Source organism: Oryctolagus cuniculus, chromosome 3 (assembly GCF_051225735.1).
Source record: "Oryctolagus cuniculus isolate XC-2025 breed Fujian yellow rabbit chromosome 3, ASM5122573v1, whole genome shotgun sequence".
Lineage (NCBI taxonomy): Eukaryota > Metazoa > Chordata > Mammalia > Lagomorpha > Leporidae > Oryctolagus > Oryctolagus cuniculus.
In genome coordinates this window covers 83,869,265-83,881,377 of record NC_142869.1, presented here as the reverse complement: position 1 = coordinate 83,881,377, position 12,113 = coordinate 83,869,265, and the positions used below count along the sequence as shown (strand labels likewise).

The 12,113-nt window shown below is 42.7% G+C and overlaps 1 protein-coding gene across 1 annotated transcript in view; it reads left to right on the top strand.

The window, feature by feature from the left end:
* The window catches only part of UPP2 (uridine phosphorylase 2), a 65,464-nt gene that overhangs the window by 22,059 nt on the left and 31,292 nt on the right, over window positions 1-12,113 (top strand). Inside the window, exons 4-6 of the mRNA XM_008258604.5 lie at window positions 2,441-2,555; window positions 6,356-6,565; window positions 9,307-9,453. Coding sequence (XP_008256826.2) covers window positions 2,441-2,555; window positions 6,356-6,565; window positions 9,307-9,453 — 472 coding nt within the window. The remainder of the gene's footprint in view (window positions 1-2,440; window positions 2,556-6,355; window positions 6,566-9,306; window positions 9,454-12,113) is intronic.

The window sequence follows — 12,113 nt, the reverse complement described above, 5'->3', positions numbered from 1 at the left end:
ATTTATAATTAACTCTTCCACTTCCCTTTGTCCCCCAGTGCCACCCAACTTCCACTACTTCCACTCCTAGCACTTTTTCTCCTTTATCCCTTATCCAGCTTTGGAAATGTTGAGTTTTAGTACATGGGGGCCAATTTTTAATTTTTTTTATTTAAATTTTTTTTCATTTATATAAGGTGAACAAATTTCATGTATTTCAGATACACAGATTTAAGAGCATAATGATACTTACTACCCTACACTCCCTCCTGCCCATGCTCACACCTTCCCTTCTCCATATTATAGAGCAGGGAGTGCTGTTTAACACAATAGAAAACATGTAATACATTTCCACTGAGTTTTTTGTGAATGGCTCTCCGGCCCTTATAATGTCACCAGACCAGCAGAGTGTCCAGAATTATTTGCAAGTTTAGGGCACATACAGATTATTTCTTCCTTGGACTTTGAGTGGCATGCACTTCAAGAGTGCATACACACTTAAACGATGTTCTTAGTTTGTCTGCATGGAGCTCTATCCTGAAGCAGTAGCTCTGAGTCCATCACACATGTGGACACTGCAACTCTCCTGAAGGGCATAGCAGGCATGGCAGGGGACAGGTGGAGAGCTTCCTGCAAAGGTGAAACGATTCTAAGGAGCTGATTTGTAGGCAGCTCCTACACCACAGAACAGCCACCAGCCATGATCAGCCTGTAGTACCCAATGACGGTTTGTGGGTGATCATGGCTGGAAGCCTGGGATAAAGAAGGGAAAATCATGCAATGCCAATGGGCAGCTACATTGACCTCTCCTGTTGGCAAACAGTACCAAAACCTTCTTTGAACTCACAAAGGAGAATCCATTCATTTGCTCATCAATAAACATTTACAGAGCATCTACCTTAGAAAGGTGACTATCTTTTGAGCTTGGCAATTCTTGACTTACTAACTTTTGCTGGACTTTATAGATTGTTGGTCTGCTTTTGCACAGGAAATGAGAGCAGACAAAAATGTAAGATTTATAAAAATGTGAAACTACCATAAATATGCAGTAAAACTCCAGAGTAAAGATATAAAAGCAGCAGCAGACTGATTCTGCTGTCCTACCAGGAAAAAAGATCTGAAATATGTATCATGCCACGGTTAGCCATTTACAAGGGAACCTTATAAGGCAAGCTCCCAAAGCAGACCTCTTTGAAGTTCTTCCTCTTCAGTTACTACAGGGGTGTGTGTGTGTGTGTACACAAAAGAGAGGCTGCATGACTTTAGCAGAAGTACACAAGGTCCATTTTTCATTTTACCACATTGCAAAAGTGATAATCATAAGCTTATCAAGTGATTTAGAAGGAATTTAGTAAATTAAATAAACTCATCCTCTTAATTTGCAGTTGAGGAAAATAATGCTTAGAGAATTTATTCATTAGTTGCAGAGTCAGATTTATTCATCCTGAACATGCAAATCAATACAACTTTAAGCCCTGATTCCAAGAGGCTTACAATGCATTCTGAAGTCAGGGCATAGGCAACAGGAACTCAGAGATTCAAAGTTTCCATAGTTTAGCATTGATAGTGGTGAGATGGAAGGAACCCAGGTGAAAATGTCATGAACATGGCTCAATGGTGTTCCAAAATCTTTGTGCCCTAAAATGAAATACACTGAGAAATACATTTGACTTGCCTGTAATGTTAGGGATGGCAGAGCCACCAATTTAAGCTCAGTTTCAGTTTTTACAGACTACAGCATGGAAGATCTTTCTGGAGAATTATTAAAGAATACTTGTGTGTAAACAGCAGGTATTTCCAGATCCTATAGCCTGTGTTGATTCCTATTCTGGTGATGTTGATTCCTCTGTTTTAAATGCTGAAGAAAACCAAGGCTACAGTCACAATCTGCAGCAACCTAAACTAATCTCCACATTCAGTACAAGCTTCCAGTTGTTAGGTGGGGGTGTAATCCACATTCTACCCTAGTGCCTTTCAGAATTCACACAGAATTAGTGGCAAATGACAAGGTCACATGAGAGCAAGGGATTGAATTTACCATTCAATTTAACATGGTGGTGAGATGACAAACAAAATTATGTATTTCCTTGAATAGTCAATCTTGCAAAAAGCAATTTTTTCAAAAGCTAATTGTCAGAATCCCAGTGGGGAGATGAGAAACAGCACTGCCCTGGCACACCTGTGAATGGTGCCATCCTCACCTTCTGCTCTTGATGATGAGGGCTAGACCCAGTCTAGCTGGCAGCAGGATGCCACTCTCTGATCCTCACAGATGGACACATCCATCAGCGTGTTGTGTCGGCGTCACTTAGAGATGACTTACATTTTCCTCAGCATTGGCAAAGTCATAATGATTATGCAAATTTATCCAAGGGCTGTTAACTTGTAATGAAGGAAGAAAATATGTCCTTTCTATGCATCAGCTTGTGAGATGTATAATGACTTTTTCTTTTCTCTGTAGCACGGTATGGGCATCCCCTCTATTTCTATTATGCTTCATGAACTCATCAAACTACTTCACCATGCACGGTGCTGTGATGTTACCATCATCAGAATTGGGACCTCAGGGGGAATAGGTGAGGCATGTTGATTTCTATTATTAAAACAGAGTGATTCTTATGCACATTTTTATGTTCATTCAAAATACACCATCATACTCAGAAGAAACCAGATGGGCTGAAAAGCATCAGGAGCTGGACTCAAAAATTTAAGGAAATCTACTCATATTGATTTTTCCCCATTTTCTTCTTTATTTATTTTCATGGAAATCCAGGCAGAGAGACTCAACTGCCTCTTGCTCAGATGATCTTAGGTGTTCATTAGGAGAAGACTAGAATTGCTAGAAAAAAATGTCTTGAGGGTCAGAGTTAGCTTTAAAGCTTAAGAATTTTATAGTGACAGAAACAAGTATGTTCAAATGAAAAAAAAAAAAAACACAGATCTTCCCATTTTATCTGCTAAACAAGCAGATCTCATTGCTCTTAGAAAAACATTGTTCTTAGTTCCTCCCTGTGACTACCTCCATGTTCTTGGTTGTATCTTTTCCTCCTCAATGCACCAGAAAGAAATCAGTCTAGGTTTCTGGAGAAGGCCCAGTGATGCTTCCTAGGGTCTTCCCCCAGCCTCCCCACTTCTCTTCATTCCTTGACTGGTCAATCAGCTTTAGAGTGGCCTTGTTTATGCTTCCAGACTGTGCTGAGATAAGGTTTTAAGCAAAGCTCCTTCTGCAGCCTTTTCTTAAAGAGAAGATCTTGTCAGGAGGTAATTTGACCATGTCATTAAACACAAATACAGACAGGGCATTGTAACCGGAAGGTTTGCTTGATAGAGTGACAGGACTGAATGGGCATGATAAAAAGGGCTGGCATTTTGGAAAAGAAGTGGTCTTAGAATTACACAGTTTTGGAGCAACAAAGAACATTAGAAATCCTAAAACAAAGAACAAGGATGAAAGAAGTGATGTGTCCAAATCACAGAGTCACAGACAGCTAAGACACATGTCACAAGAACCAGACATATTTGAAAAGATTATGACCTCTCCACAGCTGTGTCTGGGAATAAAATCTAGGCAAGACCCTCATACATGGGAGAAAGAAAAACATTTATGGATGTTCAGCCAAGAAGAAAGGAGTATATTGGCAATCAGAGTTAGACCTGGTATCTTGATACTCAACAATATCCCTAAATAATCAGAGTATCCCCTCAATACATTTGAGGATGAATAGAAAACATTATTAAGGTTGCTAATAATTCTTAATCAGTGGGACACACAAGGATCTGTCTATAATCATTGGACCTACACCTATGCATTGAACCACACTGTCTTTTGTGTTTGCCACTTGATGTTAATGAATGCCCAGCACAGACAATGACTTTTGTGGACCACACAGCTCCTAGTCAAGGTTTTTGGTTTCATGGCAACCTGACACATATAGCACATAAATAGAACCAGGATTACAATGGAGGGTCTATGAATGGTGGCTGATTAATGGTGGCTGGTGTGGACACTTTCATTTTGAAGTTTTTGTTTTCATTAATAAGTCAAATATTATCAATAAACTACATTTGCTTTGTTTTGTTTTAAGTTGCAGAGATGAAAGCAGTACAGTTTATTTCTTTGCTAATATGATTACTCTTTAAGTGGACCAACACATCTTGATAAAGACAAAATACTTTATTAAGTAATATTTTGGTCTTTGAGGGACTTTGTGACATAAATCTCTCTATTACATCCAAATATTGGGATAGCATGTGAATAACATTACTTTTTTTAAAAAAAGATTTATTTATTTTTTTACTTGAGAGTCAGAGTTACGCAGAGAGAGGAGAGGCAGAGTGAGAGAGAGAGAGAGAGCTCTTCCATCTGATGGTTCACTCCCCAGATGGCCACAACGGCCGGAACTGTGATGATCTGAAGCCAGGAGCTTCTTCCGGGGACTTGGACTTGGGCCATCTTCCACTGCTATCCCAGGCCATAGCAGAGAGCTCTATCAGAAGTGGAGCAGCCGGGACTAGAACTGGCGCCCATATGGGATGCTAGCACTTCAGGCCAGGGCTTTAACCTGCTTCGCCACAGCCCTGGCCCCAGAATAACATTACTTTTGACTCACACATTTTCAGCTTCCTTTTCAATCACTTTCCTATTACTTAAGACACTGTGAACAATTCAAGGAGTCATTTATTTAGCTTATTTTAAAAGTACCTTACCCATTAAAGCTATATCCTCAGAGGCCACTGTTGGTCTCTAGCTGGATCTTCTAGAGTAATCTGTAATTAGCTCTACTTTGATGAATATCAAAATTTATAGCACCCAGAAGTATAAGGCTAGGCTGTATAACAGGGGCTGGCAAACATTTCTTGTGAAAGTTTAGACAGTAAATATTTTAGGCTTTGCAGAACATGCCGTTTCTGCTGCAACTCCTCATCTCTGCTACTGTAGCTCAGAAACAACCACACAGTGTGTAAATGAATGTGAGGCTGTGTTCCAATAAAACTTTATTTACAAAGGCCAGTGGGGTTTGGCTCATAGAATATGGTTGGTGGTCTTGTCCTCTCTGGCATCTCTATGGAATCATTCACTCATTCAGTAATTTTATCATTGAGCATTTATAATTATGACAGGCACAGTGCTAGCCCTCGGAGACAGCAGTGAGTCGCTAGTGTTCTTGCCTTAGAATTTATAGCTGATAATTAGGTAGGTAGCTGTAAAACTCATGGTGAGCACTAAGATGGAGACAGTCTAAGGCATTATTAAGATACATCTTCTTAGTCAGGCTCTAAATAGAAATCAAAATGGATCAAAATTTGGGTCAACCCTGGGCCTGGGGAAGTTTAATGCAAACTGTGTCAAGTTTTTTTGATCTTCTGCTATGGATTCACACCTTTAAAGGAAGTGGCTTGTGGCTGGCACTGTGATACAGTGGGTTAATACACTGCCTGTGATGCTGACATCCCACATGAGCATGGGTTCAAGTCCCAGATGCTTCACTTTCAATACACCTTCTTGCCAAATTGCCTAGGAGAACAGAGAAAGCTAGTCTAAGTAGTTAGGCCTCTACTATCCATGTGACAGACCCAGATAGAATTCCAGATTCAGGGCTTCAGCCTGGGCCAACCCTGGCCATTGTGGCCATTTGGGGAGTGAACCATCTGATGAAAATCTCTCTCTCTGTAACCCTGCCTTTTACATAAACAAGTAAATCTTAAAAAATTAAGTTACTTACACTGATACCGGAAGAATGAGTTGCTGTTAGTCTCATGAAAAGGTGTTAGGGAGGATGAGAGAGCATTCCAGAGAGGAAAACAGTTGGCAGAAAATGGTTTCTCCAGTGAGCCTGAGGTCTCCAAGGAAGCCAGATTTTGTAGCAATGGAAGGTCAGCCAAGAGGCTTAATTTACATGGAGTCAGTCAGGGGGAGAGGGAGTGAATGTGATGAGAATCTGAAGGAAGAGAGGATAGAGATAGATGCAAAGAAATTATAGTAATCAAGGAGTTGCAGAGAAGATTAAATATCAAGTAGTCACATCATTTTGTGAAAGCTACTTGCTGGCAGACTCATTTAGTTTATTCCTGACCTAATTTATTCAAATTTGAGCCCCAGAAGGCTGGTACTAATTTGCATGTCCAAGAGTCATGTTTGTCTTGAAATCTAAACCCCATCACATTGTAAATTTGAATCTGGAAAGACAGTAAGTATAAATGCCTGTTCTGAATGTTAGTTAATTGTATTTGGGAAAGGAAAGAATTTTCAAGATGAAAATAGTGAAAATCATTAGCAACTTGTATTAATTAACGTTGGCAGAATGTGTTCCATAGCATGTCAAAGTAAATTCTAAATGATACTCGCCATCATCATCTGTTTATTTCCACGTTGCAGGGATCATGCCCGGCTCTGTTGTAATAACAGACACAGCTGTGGACTCTTTTTTCAAGCCTCGGTTTGAGCAGGTAATCTTGGACAAGATTGTCACCCGAAGTACTGAACTCGACAAGGAACTGGCTGAAGAGCTATTCAACTGTAGCAAAGAAATTCCCGACTTCCCAACCCTCATTGGACACACAATGTGTACCTATGATTTTTATGAAGGTGAGAATAATTTATAAAGTCTGGAGCAAAATGCCAGCAACTCTTTGTTATTCCAACCCATAATTTATATTAAAAACCCCACTTTAGAAGATGAATAGTTGTGAATCAATGAAGAAACTGAAACAGCCTTTTTATTTCTCTAAAGTGTAGGAACATAAGGAGCTAATAGGCAGCAGAGAAACACTCACAGAAAGAATGTATCTTGAGAGCAGCCTTAATCCTTTAAGAACAAATGGAATACTAAAAATGCAATGAGTGATGTTCAAAATCATATCTCTTTTTATGCCTTTAGCTTAAATTGGTGATGATGCTATGTTTCTGTCATTCACATTTATCTCAAAGAGAATCTGGCACCCAGGAAAGAGTGGGGATTAGGAAACTGGAAGAAATGTCTGGAGGAACATCATCCCACAGGTTCAAGGTTATCCCCAAGTAATGCTTTTAATCCTGAGGCATGAGTAAAGGGTCCCTAAGAGACATGCTGAAGGTCACTTCCCAGTAGCAGCTTTTGCTATCCAGGGGTAGGGCCAAGAAAAACAAACGTTCAAGGATGGGCCTTGGTCTCTACCCAGGGATGGCACCATGCCTTGGGAGGCATTCTGGAGGTCTTGCTGTGCAGCTATCTTCGTACCAAATACCATATTATTTTATTATAAATTCATTTCATTTTTCCTTTGACCAAACCTAAAGTATTATATTGACTCTTCAAAAATTACATACAGAGATAGATTTTATCATGTATATATTTCACTTCAGGTTAGTGAAGAAGGTTTTTACTACATATTCATTATAAGATAGGAAGGCTGGCCAGCGCGGCGCCTCACTAGGATAATCATCTGCCTGCGGCGCTGACACCCCGGGTTCTAGTCCCAGATGGGGTGCCAGATTCTGTCCCGGTTGCTCCTCTTCCAGGCCAGCTCTCTGCTGTGGCCTGGGAAGGCAGTGGAGGGTGGCCCAGGTTATTGGGCCCCTGCACCCACGTGGGAGACCAGGAGAAGCACCTGGCTCCTGGCTTTGGATCGGCGCAGGGCACCGGCCACAGCACACTGGTAGTAGTGGCCTTCCTCTCTGTCTCTCTCTCTCTCTCACTGTCTAACTCTGCCTATCCAAAAAAAAAAAAAAAAAAAAAAAAAGATAGGAAGGCTATTGGGTCTGAGAGAATTGAGATCCCCTATTCTAGGTCCCTAGAATCCCTTCTGGAGATCACCCATCCAGGTATTTATGCCAGAGCTTGCAAAGGGCAGCCTGATAGAGTTGGTGTTTCCTCTGACCTGCATAGTATTATCCAAAATGTGAATAATTTTGCCAATATTTATAATTTCTGGAACTTTCATATGGAAATTCACAGTATTTGGCTTTAGGAATAATGTCACCTGAAAAAATAAAATTATTGTATGCATGGCAGCCCTAGCAAGCCATGGTCCACATGTGAGCTACATTCACTGGAGGTGAGATGAGCTGCTCCCCTCAGACCCAGCAGCCCCCTTCTCTCTGATTTAATCTGCTTGTCTCTGGGATGGTTGGCCCTGAATCTGTACAGAGAACCCTTGTCAGGCAGCCAAAGAGAAGAAAATAGAGAAGAGCAAGCCACCAGAGTGCTGGTGACATGAAAGATGGAGGAAGTGGGAGGGAATAGAGGAAAGGGAGCCCAGAAGAGGACTCTGTCAATAGAAGATGAGCACAATGTTCTTCCCCCCGCACTCCCACCTGCCTCAGTCTGAGCCCTCCCTGGGACGGGGACGGGAGAAAAGGTCATCTCCAAGTGCATGCAAAGTGCAAGAGAACTAACACCACTGGACTTTCCTCCACCTCCTCTGTTCCCACTAGGGATGCAGGGGGAAGTTAAGTAATGACAGGCACTGGGAGCAACCTGGAAAGAAGGGTATGGTCACAGAGAACTGAGAGGGAGGCAGATTAGTAATCTCTGTGTAGCTTTCCCTGTGCCAAGGGTCATAAAGATAGCTGCAGTGTCCAACTCATTGTCCCCACCCTCCATTAGCTTAGGAGCATTGCTGAGGCCTGACACCTCTTCTCCCCAAGCACTTAACCCTGGGCCAACCCCCAGGTGCTGGAGGAGCCCCAAAGGGCAGCTCTCCCAACGCCTTCCTGCCCAATTCGTGATGTCCCTGGGCACAGCACTGGCTGCTACAGCAACTTGGTGGCTACTGGCTCGGGAGTAGGACTCTCAGTCATGCACACTCCGCCATACACGTGCATTTCTTGAGCTATGCACAGATTTGCTCCATAGTCTTTTTTTTTTTCTTTTGACAGGCAGAGTGGACAGTGAGAGAGAGATAGAGAGAAAGGTCTTCCTTCACCCTCCAATGGCCACCGTGGCCAGCACACTACGGCCAGCGCACCATGCTGATCTGATGGCAGGAGCCAGGTACTTATCCTGGTCTCCCATGGGGTGCAGGGCCCAAGCACTTGGGCCATCCTCCACTGCACTCCCTGGCCACAGCAGAGAGCTGGCCTGGAAGAGGGGCAACCGGGACAGAATCTGGCGCCCCGACCGGGACTAGAACCCTGTGTGCCGGCGCCGCAAGGCGGAGGATTAGCCTAGTGAGTCACGGCGCCGACCTCCACAGTCTTCTGATAGGAAGTGATAGGTTCATCTTACCTGAGGAGCAGGCTCAAGGGCTAGACAGATCAGAGAGCCTGGTGGCCCACAGCAAGCCTACGGTTGGTTCCCCTGCAATTGCAGTGAGCAGCAAGTCATTACATGTTCTCCTGTCTTTCAGGTCAAGGCCGACTGGATGGAGCACTGTGCTCTTTTTCCAGAGAAAAGAAGTTAGATTACTTGAAGAGAGCATATAAAGCTGGAGTCAGGAACATTGAAATGGAATCTACAGTGTTTGCAGCCATGTGTGGCCTCTGTGGGCTGAAGGGTAAGCTTTTCAGGAATGCCTAGGGTCACAATCTCCTCCTTCATGCAGCCATTTTCATTCTTTAGGAGAAGGAAAAGAGGTTCAGACACTTATTGCTTTGGCTACATTGCATGTCTTACTATTGTCTATAATACATTATCTCGTCAAGTCTTGTGAATGGATAGGAAATTATTTCAACTGTTCAAATGAGGGTCAACTCAAGGGTAAAAATCAAGTTGCCCAAGCTCACTGGCTAGTTGGTGATGTAGCCAGGATTCAGCAGCAACTTCACTTTCATTCATGCTAATAGTGGTTGCTATTTTCTACTACAACTGAATTTATTGAGACAGGATGCCTATAAGATATTACTAAATTAGTCCATTAATCATAACTTTAAATAATGTGGTCAAGGAAGGGTCAGAACAGAAGATGCCATTTGGGAAAATGCCATCTGAATATCTGGGGAAGTACATCCTGGTAAATGGAAATCTATGGCCATGATGCAGAGCATACAGATTGTGTTGAGGAACAAGAAAGTGACCGGTGTACCTGGAAGGGAGGGAGGTTGTGGAATGGTAGGAGGAGGGGTGGAGAAGATGCAGGTTGTATGGGCCATTGCAAGAACTGTGACTTTCAATCTGAGTGAAATAGGAAGTCATTGGAGGGCTCTGAAAAGAGAAGTGACCAGAATTGACCTGCATTTTACAGAGTCACTCTGGCTGCTGAATTGCAGAGAGCCTAGTTGGGTCAAGGGCAGAAGCAGGGAGAGGAATGAGAAGGCTAATACAGCAGACTGTAGGAGATGATGGGCCACAGTGATCCCAGTTGAGAAAATGAGAAGTAGTCAGATTCTGGAAATATTTTTTAAGGTTTAAATTTACTTAAAGGAAAAGCAATACACACACACACACACACACACACACACACACACAGAATCAGAGAGAGAGAGACACAGAGAGGGAGAGAGAGAGAATCTTCTGGTCTACTAGTCCACTTCCCAAATGCCTGCAACATCTGGACCTGGACTAGGTTGAAGCCAGGAGCCAGGAATACAATATGGGTCACCCAACAGGGTGTCAGTGACCCAAGTTCTTGAGCCATCATCTGTTACCTCCCAGGGTACCCACTAACAGGAAACTGGATTGGAAGTAGAGGCAGGACTCAATCCCAGGCACTCTAATACATGATGTTGGTGGCCTAAGTTGTGTCTTACCTGCTGTGCTACACCTGCAGTAAACATTCTGGAAACATTTTAAAAACAAATCCAAGGGTATTCGTTGACAATTTAATGCAACTTTCAGAGAAAGGCAAGAGGCAAGAATGACCCCCATGTTTCTGGCTTGAAGCATGAGGTTCTCATAATTGGGATGGAGATGATTTAGATGACGTTAAGGAAGTAATAGTGCTAACGGAGGCCAAGCAGGTGGGTAGATTGATAGATCTTGAGTTTAAGTGAGAAATTTGGAGTAGAGAAGTAAATTTGTAAGTTGACAGCCTAGAGATGGCACTTAAAGGCATGCACAGATGAGATGACAAAGAGAAGGTGTGTATGCACAGCTGGGAAGAGGTCTTCAGCTAAAGGTTAGAAATTAAGGGAGATGACAGAGACCAGTAAGGGCAGCCTGTGAAACTGGTCATACATTAGGATAATGCTGTGTGCTGGCACAGAGGGAAAAAAGCTTACAAGTAGAAATAAGAAATACAGTATGACTGTGCACCATTTGAACATAAGCAGAATTCGAGTTCCAATATCAGTACTTAGAGACAGTCAATTTTAATACATTGAAAACAAATGCTTCTTTCTAAGAATATGTGTTAGCAAAAATTTACAGTTTGTAAGAAGAGAAGCATCCTTATCACTTTCATCTCTCAGAATGTACATGTCTGCAAATATTCTTACAAAAAAATTCTTACAAATATGCAGGTGGAGGGCAGCAAATGCTGGCTCGTCTTCTTTAGAAGCTCATTGTTAATACCCCCTACCAGCACCACAGCGACATCCGATTTTCTCTAAGTTAGTGAGGGTGGGGCAGCCTGGCCTTGCCTGAGCAGCAGTGCAGTGAGCACACACAGCCAGCAGGGACATGTGGTTCCAGATATTTCTGCTCCCTGGAAATGCCTCCTCACCTTTCTTTGTTAGAGATCAGGCCAGTCGCATCTCCCCCTAACATGCAAATAGGTAGAAACTTGGCCACCTGTTTAAACAAACTGCTGTTGCCAACACACTGCCCTAGAGTGAGTATGGGGATGATATTAATTAATTCTCAAAGGTTACTCCTTGGCAGCCAAGGAAGAATTTTAGGCTTATGAACCCTGGACCCAAGTCTCTGTCTCTAGGAAGTTGCAGAAATCTGAGAGAAGTTATTCTTCTTGGAGAGCTTTTCTGTGCTTGTTGCCAATCTTCATGACCTTGCTCACTCTGTCACCTGCAAGTATCCCTCCTAGATGCTTTCCTGGCTACTTCTCTGCAGTTCCTGCCCCCTACTGCATTTTCTTTGTTCTGTCTCCATTGAGGCTGCTGGTAGCTGATTTCAGCCTGCAGATAGCTCTCTCCCAGGCCCCGCTGAAGCCATTTCATTGAGCAGACCCCTTATGGGCTGTCAACATTCACACTACAGCTTGCATCTATAACTCTAAAATTTCAGGACTTCATTGGATTATTTCAGTCTGAATTTTGTTCT